The sequence below is a fragment of the Mastigoproctus giganteus genome, chromosome 3 (assembly GCF_048544385.1).
Source record: "Mastigoproctus giganteus isolate SK-2022 chromosome 3, ASM4854438v1, whole genome shotgun sequence".
Classification (NCBI taxonomy): domain Eukaryota; kingdom Metazoa; phylum Arthropoda; class Arachnida; order Uropygi; family Thelyphonidae; genus Mastigoproctus; species Mastigoproctus giganteus.
The window spans coordinates 127,340,787-127,358,718 of record NC_143577.1 but is presented as its reverse complement, the minus strand read 5'-3'; the positions used below and the strand labels follow the sequence as shown (position 1 = coordinate 127,358,718).

At 37.3% G+C, this 17,932-nt stretch overlaps 1 protein-coding gene across 3 annotated transcripts in view; it reads left to right on the top strand.

Moving 5' to 3' along the window:
* Caf1-55 (chromatin assembly factor 1 p55 subunit) overlaps window positions 1–17,932 on the top strand; it is a 406,164-nt gene that overhangs the window by 189,238 nt on the left and 198,994 nt on the right. For all 3 annotated transcript variants that reach the window (XM_090369421.1, XM_090369420.1, XM_090369424.1), the window contains one exon: window positions 16,520–16,693. In XM_090369421.1, coding sequence (XP_090225547.1) covers window positions 16,520–16,693 — 174 coding nt within the window. The remainder of the gene's footprint in view (window positions 1–16,519; window positions 16,694–17,932) is intronic.

Below are 17,932 nucleotides of genomic sequence, written 5' to 3'. Positions count from 1 at the left end.
TTATTTGTACAGAATTTATTGGTTTTGCCTTTGGCATATCTTTGCCTTGGGTGAGTTCTGTTTGTCTCTTTGTGTTTTGCATATATGTTTCTGCATTTCTTCTGGTTGACTTCTTTTAATTTCTTGGTTGACTGGTTTTTCAGCTAAGATTTTAATTACTTATTTTGTAAATATTGTATATTTTACTCTCTGCTTATGTAGTGACATTTGTTAATATGTTTACTGCTATGTTTCATATCGGTGACATAAGTATTTATTATTTATCTTAATTTATTCTTTTAAGTGGCTGTCTAATAGCCACTTGTACATTACCTATGTTCTTTCCTTGAAACTTTTCTTTTTCCCCTTGTCGGTGCAGGTTGGGCTTCCTTCCCGGCTAGGAGAATCTTTCTTTCAAAATTACAAGCCTTTGGGCTTCAAAATTTTACCTCTTCAAGCTCTCTCGCTTGTTAGATTTTCCAACTAGTGTTTTCCTCTTTCCTATTTCTTTTTCCTGAGAGAGTTTTTTGCTCTCTTTTCTTTTTATACTTTCTTTTCTCCTACTTTCTCCTCCCTATTCCTTATAACCGGGATTCCACTTGTTGGAATCCCACTTAGTGTAATTTAGATAGTTCCTGGAGCGCCTCCACGTGGCTAGGGACGGAAGTCGGGACGCAGGTAGCTTGCTCCCTGCCTCCCGGCTGCTAAGACTCCAGGGCCGGCAAACAACAACCATCACAACACACACATATATACTTACATACACACACACACTCACTTACACACACTTGCCGGCTATAAATAACCTACAGATGCTACAGCGGTATATAGGGCCGCATTGTATTGATTGCGGCCTGGAGGCCGCAATCAATACAAGAATACCTTGTCCCTTGTCCCTTTTCTTCTCCCACCCTGTTCATTAATTATTATGTTTAATTTATTATTTTTTGCTCAACAGTTTTCCAATGCTACTGCCATTAATTTTGATTTATATTTAAAATTATACATTGGGCATCATGTGAAAGAATGTGCATTTTTCTGCCTCTAATGATAGCTTTATATTTATTTTTTTTAATTTTCGTGTTATATTTTGTACCATTTTTTTAAATTTTTAACTACTTCATTATATTAATATTTAATATCATTATGTTAATATATGTAAATAAAATGGCAGTAGTGGGTTTGATGTGCTTATGCTACGCCTGTACCCCCCATCTACAGTATTTTATTTATTAGTCTAAACAAGCTGGTTAAGCTTACATTATCAGTGGTGTGGCTCTGTGCTGGAGTGCTAGTCTGTTCTATATTTTTATTTTTCACTGTATAAATACCACTGCTATTCAAATCCTTTGCATTCAGGGATCGGGTGGCGACTGATCCTTCGAACCGTTCGCCTTTGTGACGATTTGTCTAGCGATTGAAATGCAGTGTTTCCCTGAACATTATTGGCCTTGTGGTCCTCTGTAGATATTGGGCATAATGGTCAGTCTATTTTTGTTATTTTGGTTTTATTTTATTTTATTGTAGTTAGATTAGTCTATTTATGATATTTCAATTAATTTGGAACTGGCACCTTGGGGGGGGGGGGGCTCTAAATTCTTATGTAATTGGCACTAAATTTTAAAAGTGATTTATTATTTTAAATTGGATTTTCTAAATTTATTTGGAGATTTTTCTGCTACAATGTGTAGTCTTACCTTTTCTTCTCCCTCCCTGTTCATTAAACATTATGTTTAATTTATTATTTTGTGCTCAACAGTTTTGGGGGGGGGGCCTCTAAATTCTTATGTAATTGGCGCTAAATTTTAAAATTGATTTATTATTTTAAATTGGATTTTCTAAATTTATTTGGAGATTTTTCTGCTACAATTTGTAGTCTTACCTTTTCTTCTCCCTCCCTGTTCATTAAACATTATGTTTAATTTATTATTTTGTGCTCAACAGTTTTGCCATGCTACTGGCATTAATTTTGATTTATATTTAATATCAGTTATACATTGGGCATCGTGAGGAGGAATGTGCATTTTGCTGCCTCTAATAATAGCTCTATATTTATTTTATTAATTTTAAATTGCTGCAAAGGAGAATTGATCAAAAGATCAGTCCGCAACACCCGATCCTCAGATCAAACCGCCAATGCAGGAGACTTGAACAGTGGTGGTCCTGATGCAGTGAAAATTAAAAGTAGAACAGATACAGAGCACTCCAGTGCAAAGGCACGCCACTGACAAAAGTAATCTTAACCAGATTATAAAAACAAATAATGAACTATGGATGGCAGCACAGGTGCAGCAGCGCTAGCATTTTGCCCACTACTGTCATGTGATGTAATTATACATATATTTGAATAACGTTTAAAATAGTTGGAAACGTAATCTTTCATAATAAAAATAAAATAAAAAAGTACAGCATACATAGAAGCAGCAAAAAGCATATTCCTCTACATGATGCTTGAAATATAACCATACAAATTAATCAGAATGAGAGTTAAAAATAAATAAAATAATGCCAGCAGTATGGCAAGATGCGAAAATAGTCTAAATTAAATCAAACCAAACAGCGAGGGGAGGAAAGAGAGGGGTAACAAGAGTAAAAATATTGCTGACCGTTACTGGCCTTGTGGTCCTCTGTTGAGATGGGGCATAATGGTCAGTATTTTTGGTTTATTTTTGTTTTGTTTTATTGTACTGGTTTACATCTCTGTTGGTGATATTTCACATAAATTTAATGGCGGCCCATCAGAGGGGCCGCCATTAAATTTCTATTTTCTAAATTATATTAGAGAGTTTCTGCTGCAATATTTTTACTCTTGTTACTCCTCTCTTCCCTCGCTGTTTGGTTTGGTTTGGTTTGATTTAGGTTTAATTTTGACTAAGTTTCAATAGCAAAAGCTTAATTTCCGGTACTCACCTTGTATGATCTGCAGTTGTTATTTGGGTGAATGAATGACTAAATTTTTGGGTTTGGGTAATTTAAAGTTAAGATGATTAATTGGTAAATTTACGGGATGAGAATAAATTAATTAAAAACGTAATTAAAATATGCACAAGGAAGCAGAAGTGCACAACTCCGTCCCTGGTTGTCATGAAGAATTAATTAAGAACTCTAAAATATGTGGAACAGATGAGGCCAATAGTCATAACGGTAGACTTTCGTTTTGTTAAAAACGTCTTCAGTTGGCAAAGTTTAATGGAGAGAGAATGCGTGCTGTATTTTAAAGGAATTTTTTATATTCCCGTGATGCACTTTGCGACATGCGGAAATCTCAAGTGTGCAAGATTCCAAACCGGGGAAAGGTTAGAGGGTAGTTTTGCACTTATGATGTTTAATTTAATGTAGTGACAGAACCATTCTATGATGAGGGCTTCATATTGGAGAATTTTGTGACTGGTTTTTAATTTTACTATGGTAATGGCTGAATCAACTAGGGGGTGTGGTTGTGGGAATGCATGTGTAATGTGAGCTCAGTGCTGGATTGTGCTGTTCTGAAACTGTTATAGTGATAATATGCCCGTGTATTAGAGGTTTTAGTGGAACCGAATTTTGTCATAGTGCTTCTAATATAACAAGCATTGCAATTTTGTTAGCATTTAATCAAATATATAATGTTGTGCCTGTCACCTGTCGAGTATTTATGTGTTTCTTTATATGTATTGAACAAAGTTTATTATATGAGGAAAATATAAGTGTAATGTCTGTGCCCGCAAACACTCAGCGGAATTGTCCCGCAAGACCACTATGGTGGGGGAGGATGATACGTGTGTTTCCTTTTGTGATATGTTTAGTTGGATTATTGATGTTGTTTTTTGCAATGGAAATAATGTGTTGAATTTAGTGAGGTGGGTAGTCCCTAGCCATGAACTTTTTTTCTGAGGTATTGTAGCTCTGTAGATAGGTCGTCATGTGAATTGCTGTATTTTATGGCGTTATGGGTTTTATTATCAGTTTGGAATCTCACACACTTGAGATTTCTGCATGTCGCAAAGTGCATCGTGGGAACATAAATTCCTTTAAAATACAGCACGCATTCTCACTCTCTCTCTCTCTCTCTCTCCGTTAAAAACGTCTTGAAGACGTTTTTAACAAAACGAAAGTCTGCCGTTATGACTATTGGCCTCAACTGTTCCACATATTTTAGAGTTCTTAATTAATTAATTCTTCATGACAATCAGGGATGGAGTTGTGCACTTCTGCTTCCTTGTGCATATTTTAATTCCTTTTTTTACTGTTAATCTTTTTTTCTGTGAATCCCCCAAGCTATCAGATTTCTGACCCACCTAACACTGCCTCGATAGCATCAGCAAATATGCTTGCATCCTTTTTATTTAAGTGTATCCCATCCCCGTAGAGAAGATATTGGCCTGATATTGGTGTATTCTTTTCACATATCATTTGCACCCATTTTAGAACAGCTTTATTTACTTTTTCGTATATACACAACTTAATTCGCTTCTTGTTTTCTCATCCTTCAATTGCAATTTAAAATTGTTTCCCGATTTTTTAAAATTTTAGATAAACTGCTTGCAGGTATGCTTTATATCTCTGCAATATCTTTTTTCTTAAAACCCTGGTCAATATCATGAAGAATCTTGACTTTATTATTAATACTTTAAGCATTTTCTCTTTGGCATTGTTTACACAACTAAAAATTAGTGGACTGCAGCTCTTGCTGATACATACCCCGTATAGCCACCACCAACTTGGTTGCATTGGCCATATAGTGAATTGTTAGTACTCGGTGGCATCCGCTTGTCAATTCATCTGTATCATGTGACCTTTCCTATCGATCACTTTGGATAAAGTACACCTTTGTGAATTCTTTTTTTTATTCTTTCATACAAAAAAAAAATTTATGGTTTACGTATATCACTTTTTAATAAAAAACAAGAGCATATAGTCTCTGGGATTGATGACAAATCATTCTAAAATAACAAATTAAAAAAAAAAAAATTCATGAAAACCATTTACTGTGAGTCGAGTTAATCAGAACGGACATATACAAAAACTCTCATATAATGATTGATAGGAAGATTGCGTGGTACGGTTGAGGTGAGAAGCGAATATCATTCAATAGGTGTTTCTAAAAACCGACTCTCCAAGCATTTTGCGTATTGCCACCGCAGCACGCTAAAGGATTACCCGCAGCAAATTTAATTTTCCCCTTTCCCCTTTCCCCGAACCCCGGTCTAATCAGGAAGCGTGTGCTTCACACAGCTCCTGCCCACCTGGCTACAGAGGCACCCTTTATAACTAACAAAAATGAAACAAAGACCCTCCTTTAGGTGTGAATGGCGACAAGTGTTCGTTAAAAGATTAAGATTAATTCCCGATGCTAATGAGTAATTTCAGAGGAAAGGGAATTGTATTTGAGCTGCTGTTTAGCAGTAAATTCTTGAAAATCTTGAAAAGTGCTTTTGCCAATTTTTTAAAAAAATTGTTATAGAGAGACTAACACTTCACTATATGAGGTTTAATTTTACTTGTAATTTTGTTTCAAGGTGCAATGTTTTGCAAAAAATTTCGCAATACAGAAGTTCCATTGTATTTGTGATTTGGTATTAAAGGATTGAAATTATAAAATTAGGCATTCATTCATTAAATCTGATGTTGGAAGAAACTTAGGCATGATTAATTTATAACAAGTGTTAACCAATGGATTAAAGGATAGGAAGTGGTAATAAGGCCAAATAATGCAAGGAAGTAGACTTTTTCTGCAGTAATCAACAAAAAAATGTGAAGATAAATTTTGTAGATGAGAGTGGAAATAGAATGCATAAAAACTCCATTGTTCAGTTTTTTATGCTTGTATAAGTGGGATATGAACATACACCTTCCAATGCTGTATTGTTTATGAAGAGTGTTGCAAATTGAAATTTAATTGCAAGTAAAAATCTGAAGTATGGTAGTTTGAGGTCTTCATTGACCCAAAGGAGGTGAGTAAAGGAAAGGGGAAAAATATGAGAAAGATGTTATCCTCATAATTACTTGTAAATAGCATTGATGCAGGTTTTTTGGATAATTTAATGAATATGTAAAGACCAAATTTAAATGGAAAATACATTTAAAAACTCAATTTTTAACATTCTGGATTATAGAATACTACTGCAGTCTTCACCAGAAGACTTCAACTTTGATAATATAATTTGGACATTGCAATTCAAATATCAAAATCACTGCAAAAAAGCATCATGAAATTTCACAGCAGATTAAACCAGAAGGTTGATTCTGACTTTGTCATAGGCTTCTCTTCTGCCTAGATTGTGAAAAGTCTAAAACAAAAGAAAGTTCTGTTCTTTTGTTAATGAGGAATGCTTAAAATGTTAAAAAAAAATGCTTCATTTCTGAATGTGACTACGTGTTACACAAGTTCCCACTGAAAAAATGGTGTTCTTATAAATGCTTCAGTAGCACAAATTTCATTAATTCGCGATTCATCCTTTTTCAATTTTGAATTTTTTGTTAGAAAAGTTTTCAGTAGGCTGCATTTGGGTGGTTGCTGAAGATAAAGAAATAGAAAAAAAAGATAAAGATCATGAAAGAAAGTGCAGTAAATTTATAAAAAAAAAATCTGTGCGGTTTTTTTTTATTTACTTGTTTTAGCCCATACCTCTCCTATTTTTTTCCTGCATACAACTGCATGATCTCCAGCTTTTTTAAAGACAAAAGTTAGGACCTGTGTAGGCCTGAAAACTGAAGTAGAAAGGGTATTAAAATAGGAGACCAAGCACTTGGTAATAGGCTGCATATCTACCTGTGAAAGTGCATGATTATTTGTGGAAAATTAGATTTAAGCAAATTGAACTGCGTGCCACCAAAGTAAAACAAAAAAGAATTTGAGGCTTGTGTCTGTACATGGTTAAATGTGTAACTAGGTTGGTAAAACAATGGCATATCATTTGACATGCCTGTTTAAAAAGAAGTTAAGAGTTGTTGAGAAAACCAGTGTGATAATTTTTCAGTTATCAAATGAAAAAGTGCAAGTTATCAAATAGTGGCACTGGCTCATGTACAAATCCAGTCCGTGATCCAAAAAAGCTTTGAAATATGACAGATTAGTGAATTCTTCATGAAAAAGAACTGAGTTCATAGACTTCTGAACTGATATATTTATAACTGTTTGAAAGCAGCCCTAAACTGGTACAGCCAATCTCTGACTTATGTAAAGGTTGCATTCCGCGGAACTCTGCATAAGTTGGAATTTTCCTAAATGCTTATGCAGCACTCGCAAATTTGATTGAACCAAGCAAAAAAGAAATGTTCGACAAACATGTAAATGAATTATTTATTCAATTTTTTTTATCTCATGCTTAGGTAAAATTACAGCAGTGTACAAAATTACAAAAAGAGAGAGGAGACAGGCATAACATCAGCAAGTTTCACCTTTCGAGCATCGGTGTCAGAATTAACTCTCCAGCTGACAAGCACGTCACTGCAGGAGTTGAGGGCTGTGAAGGTTTAGAAGGGGTGTTTTCCAACATCAAAAATTTCTCTTCAGCTGCAGAATGGGCACTGGCGACTTCACCGCATACTTTAATGTTTTGGAAACCAGTGCAATGCCTGAACCTATCAAACCTCCTGTTGCTTGCTACGAGCTTGGCTTGGGGTTTGCCATACTCTGGAGCGAGTTCTAAGGCTCGTTCTGAAGAGAAATTTGGAAAATAGGTATAATAAAGAATGCGCTCGCCATTTATTGGAAAACAAAATCATAGTTACAAAAATTGTCACTGTATGGCACATAACTATCTGTTACGATTATGCAAATAACCTATGTTATTTGCAACACTTTACAGGAAGACATCTTGGCCACCGTGATCACCGAACCTCATCCCGTGCGACTTGTGGTTGTGGAGGTTTTTAAGAACCAGGTGTATTAGGAAGGATGTCAAACTCTGGCAGATCTGAAGGACAGCATTAGACGTCATGTGCTGGCTATTCCAGTTGACATGTTACGTTCTGCTGCACATTGAACAGTTGTAGTGCTGTTCAAGTGATTTGTATTGCCACAGGGAGATATAGTGACAAATTTTGTAACTAATTTTTTTTTTACAATAAATGGCAAGTGCATTCCTTACTGTTCTTGTCCAAATTTCTCTTCAGTATGAGCCTTAGAACTTGCTCCAGAGCCCTCTACATAGGGATACTTTCATTTAACAACACTGTACTTCTTGCAATCTTGAATGGCCATTGGTCTCGGGGGGCACTTGCTTCTGAAACAGATTTTTCATCCATATTACTAAAAGCTTTTCCATCTCTGATGGAAAAGGTATTAGTAATATGGATGGAAACAGTGCAAAATGAATCACAAAACAGCACCTGAATGCTGTTTTGTGATCACTGTTGATCTTAAATGCACTGATCCTTTAACATGTTCATTTTTATGCGCACTGTCCCTTAAAATAGTATTCAAGGTTGAAGCAGCGAGACCTAATTCCATGCAACAGATGACAAACTTTGTCCTGCTATGTATTTGTGAATTTACCTCAGGGTCCCGAGCTTCATCATTCTTCTCTTTCTTCGTGTTGGTGATTCCCTTCTACTTCTGACTTTTGTTCTCTCTCTCTCAGGGTAATGCAGATTTTTTTTTTTGCTAGTGCACCATAAGATTGGGCCTTTTGCACCATATAGCTAATAATAGTAATCATCTTCATTTCTAAATCAATTTTGTTTTGTTTCTTAGCTCTGCCAGCACAACCATTTTCCATTGGTCACTTTCCCTTCACCGTTGTAATAAGTAAAAATAGGAATGAAGAGAAGATTCTGAAAATTTATTTACGTTTTTTATATGATTGACGATTTCAGTGAAGGGTAGCTCATTTCACCTTCATACCGTAACGTAAAAACTCACAGAATTTCAGTTATCAGTATTATCACAAATGCAACAAGATCGAGTCTACTACCCGTTTGTAATAGATTGCGCTAAAAGAAAAGCCCAATAAACCAGAAAGTGCAAATTGCTTTTTATTGTTTTATGGTAGCAACCTCCAGATATGCGTTTTAGAAAAATATCACAAAAGCTTTCAAAATTGATTCTTATAACGGAACATGTGATAACGATGAAAGTGTAGTGCAATTTCCATTATAAATGGAAAGTGCAATTTCCATTATAAAAATGACCTTTTAGAGATAAATAGATTAGTTATATAGGGGAAATTTCAACTTCCAGGATCTTGGAATGGAAAAAACCTGTGTAACAGTGTGTTATTTGGTTCACATTTTGATATTTTCACGATATCTCCATTTTTTCCTACGTGATTCCAAATATGTTTCCACGATTTTCGTTTTTCTTGGCAATTTTGAGTGAGAGAGCATGTTATGTTGTATTAAAAAAAAAAAAAGCAATAGAGAACAATAGGAAAAAAGAAAATCCGCATACACAAAACTCTTGGCTAATGTTTGAAAGTGTACTCTACTTGTAAATAGTCCTTTCGCTGTCTTTTAATATGAAATGTGTATATTTTCAGTTATATGAAATGTAGAATTTTCATTTCTACTGCAGTTCCTAGCTGGCACATTGTGGAATGCTGTCCTATGTGGGACACAACCACCACCAGCACAGCTCAGCTGCTGCCATTAGGCCTTCCTAGCCACGCTCCCTTGCGTGGTCCTTTGCCTCCACTCTCTCGGGTGGGAGGGGGTATGTTACCCCTGCTCTCCCCCCTTGCTGCCCGTCTTTCCGCCCTGGTGGGACATGGGTCTGCTCCACTGATTTGAGAGTTATCTTCTCTATGGACCCCATGTCTTTTCCCACCAGCCTTCAGTCTCTTCCCCCACATAACTTACAACTACTAGCGTTCGAATCATTGTTAAATTTCCTGTTCCAGGAAAATTAATGGAAGCACTGGTTAAAGAAGCACTGCAGGATCATTTAGACAAGACTTCAGTTATAGCTCGGAAACAGCATGGTTTTGTTAAGGGGAAGTCTTGCCTGACCAATTTGATTGGATACTATGATGCAGTCACAAAAGAACTGGATGCAGGGAATAGCTTTGACATTATATACTTCGATCTTAGAAAGGCTTTTGATACTGTTGCACATGGAAGACTGCTACACAAATTGGAGCAGTATGACATTGGAGGCAAATTGCTGCTATGGATAATGGGGTGGTTGAGGGGGAGAAGACAGAGAGTGGTAATCAATGGACACTGCTCATCGTGGACTAATGTTATTAGTGGAGTCCCTCAGGGCTCAGTGTGGGGTCCATTATTGTTTTCTGTATTTATAAATGATATTGATGATGGTATATCAAGCTTAATGTCCAAGTTTGCAGACGATACAAAGGTTGGCAGGGTTGTCAAGGACACTACTGACACCATGCTGCTGCAACAGGATCTGGAAAGGTTGAGCAGATGGGCTGAGAGGTGCCAAATGAAGTTTAACATTCACAAATGTAAAGTACTACACATGGGAAACAGCAACCCCAGAGCAACGTATCAACTCTATGGTATACACTGACAGTGGTAGAGAATGAAAGGGACTTGGGGGGTGGTTGTGCAGGCAGATATGAAGTTTTCTGAACAGTGCAGACGGGCTGCAAGAGTAGCTCATGGAGTATTGTCAATGATACACAGGAATTTTTCCAGCAGGGATAAGGAGGTGATTATTCCCTTGTATAAGGCAATGGTTAGGCCACACCTAGAGTACTGTATACATGTCTGGAGGCCTCATTTCAAGAAGGATATAGAGCTGCTTGAACGAGTACAGAGAAGGGCAACAAGATTAGTGAATGGAACAAAGGGGTGCTCTTACGAAGAAAGGCTTAAGTTTTGCAAATTACAGTGTCTGGAGACTAGGCACCAGCGAGGTGATCTGATAGAGGTGTATAAAGCCTTGAATGGTTTGAGCATGCTCAATGCTGATGGGATTCTTCCTCTAGCTCAGAATAATCACCTGAGAGGGCATAAATTCAAATTGAGGAAAGACAGATGTAGGATAGACGTGCGGAAATTTGCCTTTAGCCAGCGGGTGGTTGGTTGGTGGAATAGACTTCCATCCCTTGTCGTGGAGGTTGATAGCCTAAATAAGTTTAAGGCTCAGCTGGACAGGTATTTTGAACGAACAGAGGGGTGAAGTGGAAGTGGGTTTTTTTTTTTTTTTTTTTTTGGCTGATGCTGCATAAGCTTGCTTTCTTGCATCAAATGCCTCTACTAATGCTAAAATTGCTTGAGCCCTACACCCAAATATTTAATGGCATCAAATCACATAACTAGTGCTCCTTTTGGCTGACCCCTATCTATAGCTTTTTTTTTTTTTTTTTTTAGGTCCTAGCCACTGAAACTCAGGAAATTAGGTGGCAAGACCTACCAGAGTATAATACTAGTGTACCTTGTCTGCCTGCATGTGGTGGAGTGGGGCAACGTTCGGTCACATTAGAGGCCGAGTGGCCAAATAACCAGAGGAACAACAGTACACGACACTACACATATACAACCTCCATACACCTTTAAACCACTAGCATTCACAGTATTCTATTTGACACCAACAATGTATACCACAAGGAGATGGGGGAATCCCATGGTGCTGTTTGAAACTAAACACAGTCTACTTCTACTGTAGTGTGGACTTCAAAAGATATCTCATATTTTACCAAACAATTCCTGGAAGCCCTGGATTTTGCAAAGAACTGCTTTTTCTAAAGATGCTGCTCTTGTTCTCTGCCACTTTGGGAATAACATCTCCAGCTTTTCAAAAGTCAAAATTTGCTATGTGTGAAGTACAACTGAAGGGGCTTAGAAGGCAACAGGTATACTGGTTGATATGAGACACTCAGTCTAAAACACTGATGGAGCCAATATCTTTCTATTACAGAAGATTTAGAAGTCTGGTTGGCCTGCCTCCCTAAAATCCCTTCATGCACACCTACTCGATAGTAAGCCCTGTTACGTCACTTAGGTGTAGAGTGGTTCTCTTCAAGATGCCTGATCAGTGTGAAGAGGAAAAGACAAAACCCTCCAGCACATGATATCACGGCAAAACAAATGGCCCTCACTCCCCCTCTTACAGCAGCGAGATAAATAGTGTCCGCTAAGATTCTCTGCGTATCACCAGGCTGCAATGCGCAGTAACTGAACTTGCCCTGTTACAACGTAAGATTGCTCATTGATGAAGACAGGATATTAGAGCTGGAAAAGGAATTAGAAAATGTGAATTGGAATATTGTCAGTTTGGCTGAAACAAGAAGAAGAAATGAAACTATTATAATTTTATCAAGTGGAAATCTGCTATATACCAAACATGAAAGGAGTGAAGGTGGAGTTGCTTTCTGGTCCATAAAGATATAAAAAAACAACATTTTGGAATTCAGAAGTACATCACCATGGGTGTCAAGACTAATACTCAGGATTTCTAAGAGATAAAAACTAAAGGTTATAATAATTTATGCACCAACATCCACCGAAATTGAGTCTTCCTGATGAGCAGAAAACCCACTACACTATCATTATGGAGGACTTCAATGCAAAGGTTGGAAAAAGACAAAACAGTCAGAAAGGGGAACTATAGGAAATTTTGGAATTTGGTGAAAGAAATGAAAGTCTTGTGGAATTTGCAGGATCTTGAAGATTGTCAGTAATGTACACTTTTTTCAAGAAAAGGGTGAACAGGAAGTGGACATGGAAGAGTCCAAATGGATTAACAACTAATGAAATATATTCATCCTTACTAACAGAAGATATATCGTGAACGTTTCTGACCTGAACAAGGTAAATGTTGGAAGCGATCATAGAATGGTAAGATGCACACTTGATATAGATGTAAGAAGAGAAAGGAAAAACTGACTCATGTAAATAATACGAAGGTCTTTGAGATAACAGAAGAGGAGAAAAAGCAGTACGTACTGGAACTTAAGAACAATTTGAACTTCTGCAGACTGCTCAGGACCAAGATATCGACAAGGAATATTACAACTTTCTGAAAGTCATAAAGCCCAAGAAACCTATAGGTAAAAAGAAATCCAAAGAAGGAAAAAATTAGACAAGAAACACATGTCATGATGAACCGAAGGCAACAAATGAAGAGCAAGATAATACTGATAAGGAGAAAATTGAGTATACTGAGTATACAAAGCCATTAGAAAGAGACTCAGAGAGGACAAAAAATTTAACACAAGAAAATTGGAACAAGCATTAAGGGAAAAGAAAGGACTTAAATCAGCAGGCATGAGCAGTAATACAGAAAGACAAATGATACTGAAATTGAAGAATAGCAATTTCAGTATCATTTGAAGAATAGGTGTACTTATAAACAGCTGAGAAGGCATAATTCAAGTAGCAGAAGACTACAATGGAGAATTATACAAGGAGGGAGGGAATGATGCCAGCAATGGGGGAAGATGGAACGCAAATTAGTAACACTTATAACCTACCTGATATTCTTCCTGATGAGGTAGAACATGCGTTGAAGAAAATGAAGAATCAGAAAGCCCTAGGGGAAAATGAAGTTACTGTAGAGTTGTTAAAATTGGGAGGAAGAGTCAAGACACAAAAACTGGCAAGTCTCTTCACAAAATGCATTAGAAAAGGTATGACACCTAAGGAGTAGAATAATGCAATCATAGTTAAGAAAGAAGATAAGTCAGAAATTGGAAATTATAAACCAATCAGCTTGTTATCCCACATCTACAGGTTGTTCACAAGGGTCATTACTTGATGAGAATCAACCGAAAGAGCAAGCTGGCCTTAGGACAGGATTCTGAACTGTGGATCACCTTCACGTAATATCACAGCTAATGGAGAAAGTAAATGAATATAAAACACCATTATGCCTGCCGTTTGTGGATTATGAAAAGGCATTAGACTCCATACTGCATAAGACAATGTTTCAAGCTCTGGAAAGACAAGACATAGCTACCCCATATATTATGATTTATAAGAAAATATATGAGAATGCTACCATCTTTATTAAACTAGACAAAGACAGTGGCAAATTTAAAATTGAGAAACGAGTTCGACAAGGAGACACGATATCTCCAAAGTTGTTTACTTCTGCCCTTGAGGAAGATTTCAGAAGATTAGTTGGGTCACAGAAAGCAGTCAATGTGAACGGAGAGTACCTAAACCATTTACGATTTGGAGATGACATTGTGGTCATCTGCAAATGATCCCAAAGAATTAGAGGAAAATCTTAATCAGTTATGCACAGTTAGTAAGGTTTTTTTTTTTTTTTTTTAGGAGCATTAGCAACTAAGGCCATATTGCTCCGGGGATATGCAGTGGTCATTCCCTGACCTTTCCGCATTCTCCGTATTTGGTGGTCATGGGTTCGAACACCGTTCTAATCAAGAAGCGTGTGCTACGCACTGCTGCTCCTGCCCAACTGGCTACGGAGGCGCCCAGTTACTAAGGATTTTGGACTAAAGATGAATATGGCTACAACAAAAGTAATGCTGAACAAGTATGCCACAGAAAGGGACGTAATGATGGAAGAAGCAATAATTTAAATGGTGGGGTCATATACTTATCTGGAACTATTAGCTGTAACAATGATAAATGGTTGGAAGTCAAGAGAAGAATAAATTTTGAATGGATAGCATTCAGAAAATATAGGCACATACTGAGGAACAATATCCCAGTTTGTCTGAAATGTAAAATAATGTACCACTGTACAAAGGGTACTAGGAAAGTTTTGCAATACAGCTTTGTTTATTTAATTTTTTCAAAGTAATTTCCTCTACATTCAATACACCTCTGCATCCTCCGAAACCAATCTTTAAACCAGTTCTGCCAAGTTTCACTAGGGAGTAAAGCACACTCGTTGTCCCAAGCCCGTAGAAGGTCCTCATCACTGGAAAACCGCCTCCCTTTTAGCTTCATTTTCACATGCGAGAACAGTGCAAAGTTGCAGGGAGCAAGGTCTGGACTGTAGGAAGGGTGCTTGAGAAGTTTCAGTCCTGTCGTGATCAAATATCCGGTGCAGGCTTTGGCGCGGTGAGCTGCAGCATTATCGTGATGGAGGTACCAGGTGTCCATTCTTGACTTTAGCCGCAGGTTCTTCATAGATCCAATGACTTTAGGCAGGCATTGTTCAGTATACCACTGAGCTGTGACTGTCTTCTGCGTGTCCAAAACGACACGTTTCACAATTCCACTCGATTTGAAAAATACAGCTATCATTTTCTTCTTTACAGATCGGGATTTTCTGACAATTACGGGTGTGTCGTCATCATCAAAGACCCAAACTTTGTTTTGAGTCTTGGTCGGCAGATCGTAATAGTACAGCCAAGTCTCGTCACCTGTCACGATGTTGTTCACATACCGAGATTGTCCCTTAGCAAACTTTTTTAACATCTCCCGGCACCAAGTCACACGCCGTGTCATCTGCTCTTCAGTCAGTTGATGCGGCACCCAGAGAGAACAAAGTTTCTTCACGTGCAAATGATCTTGCAGAATCGAACGAATTGCTGGTGCATTTAGGCCCAAAGTATCCTCTATCTGTTGGTAGGTCACTCGCCTGTTTTCGTCAAGCATTTTCCTCACAGCAGTAACGTTTTCCTCCATAACTGACGTTCGTGGCCTTCCCGGCCTCTCAGAATCCTCCAGGGTGAAATTTCCCCTTTGGAATTCTCTGTACCACCTGAATCGTTGTACGATGTGGACAATCATCATCTAGTGCAAGAGTCATTTCTTCTAAGCACTGGTCTATGGTTAAACCACGCACAAAATTATACCGCAAAACTGTCCTTATCTCATTTCGTGACCACGATGCCATCGCAAGCACTTTACACTCTCACTACTAATGAATAACTGAGCCCATCGACTTGGCACGGCGGCTACTATGCACTTATGAACATGTCTCAACATGCAGCAACTAGCAGCTTCCTGTGATTCATTGTTCCGTCATATTGCAAAACTTTCCTAGTACCCTTTGTATACTCCCCATCATGACTTATGGAAATTTCACTTCCCTAAGTCATGGTGGGGTTTATTAAATGTTCTGTGCTTTTCTAAGGGCACCATTTATTCAAAAATACACATGCAGTCATTTACAAATAATTGTCAACTATTGATCTGGGAAAGAAATGGAAAGAAAGTTAAGTTGTAATTTTTCACTTGCTTTCCAATGCTCCAGTTAAGTCTTCCTTTTTCCATTATTTATGGAGAACAAAAATGTGACATTTGCAAAATAGGAATGCAAAAAAAAAAAAAAAAAAAATTGACTAAATATGATATTCAGCAGTTTCACATTTCTACTTAACCAAACTATAAAATTTCCTCAATTTCCGTGATTGTTGTTGGATTAGTTATGTTGATGGGCTTTCACTTATTAACATCAGGGTTTTTTTTTTTTTTTAAATCCTGAATTTTCCGCAGAAGAGCAGGTGTTTCTCCTTTTTCTCTCTTCCTCCTGCCCACATACCCAGTAAAGAAGAAAATGTATGTTTACATGGCATGCAAGCCATTTTCATGCTTTGCAAATGTCAGGGAGTTAGTTTTCCTTATAAACATGCACCTCCATTCTGTATGCACAATAAATTTAAGAATACAGCACATTTTTTCATTATATTATTTTATTGTCTCAGTGTATAATAATATAAATTTTATTTAGAGTTTGGAGGATTTGGTTCTGTTAGCGGAAAGATAGAGATAGAGATAAAAATCAATCATGAAGGGGAAGTCAACCGAGCTCGTTATATGCCTCAAAACCCATGCATCATTGCAACAAAGACGCCTTCTAGTGATGTATTGATATTTGATTATACCAAACATCCGTCGAAACCTGGCAAGTATTGCATTTTTTTTTTCTGTTTGATATTTCATATATAAAACCTCTGCTTTTTGTTGTGACAGTTGTTTATTCTCTCAAAATTAAATACTATCATTGACAGCTTTTTTAAAATATGTTTAATTTCAGAAGATACCAGAAATGATTTAAATAAATTCTTTCTGACATCCTTTTTGACAAAAGATCACAGGAGACATTGAATGGAGTGTACTAAGAATTGTGGTCATGGGGGGGGGGGGTTACCAAAATCATCAGTACACAAATTGGAAGAAAAAAGGATGCTATTTTTCCAAGATCATTAATACCCGAGTTGGAAGAGAAATGGGAACCTATTAGGTCGGCTTTATCTTTCACTGATGTGGCAATAGAACCATCTGGATTTGACATTGGTGGGAACAGGGATGGGCAAAAGTTGCAGCAATTAGCGTTGACAAGAGACCTGAATGCTTGGTTACCACTTGGACAAGAAGCAAGTTTTCTCATCTTAGCCTGTTCAAAATCTAGTTTGGACTGATTAATAACTGCTTTACAATTGTTGCAAGCTTTGGTGTAGGCAGAAAATGAAACTGAAGAATTGGAAACAAGCCAATTATGATATTCAACATTCTTCTCTTGAACAGCCTTAGCACATTTATGGGAAAACCAAGGTTTAGATAAAGGGACGAGATTATAAGGGGGAATGTAGAATAAAAGATTCCATTCCTGCAAGAATAATATTTCTGACACGATCTGAGCAAATGTTGATATCAGAAGTTTTTAAACAGTAATCTGATCAAGGAAAAGAAGAAAAGAAATCACGCAGGTCATCCCATTTTGCATTCTTGTAATGCCAAACAACATGAGGTTGGCAATAGCCATGAGATAAGGACTCTGTTGAAGAAGAGACAATCACCAAATTGTGATCTGAAGTGCCTAGATGACCACTCACTTCAACCGTATACTTAGAAGGGTTGTTTGTGAGAAAAAGATCAAGTGTGTTGCCTGTATGATTAGGATTGTTCGGTATTCTTGTAGGTAAATGAACAATCTGTGCAAGGTCATTAGTAATTACAAAAGCCTCAGCATCTCGACCAGCTGGATTGGTGTGACTAGAAAATGGAAGCCAGCTGGAGTTGTGAACATTAAAATCACCAAGGAAAATTACCTCACTGTTAGGAAAGTTGGACTGGAGAAAGTCAATCTGCAAAGAGAGGAAGTCAAAGAGCTCCAAGTGATTAATGGATTTGGGAGAACGGT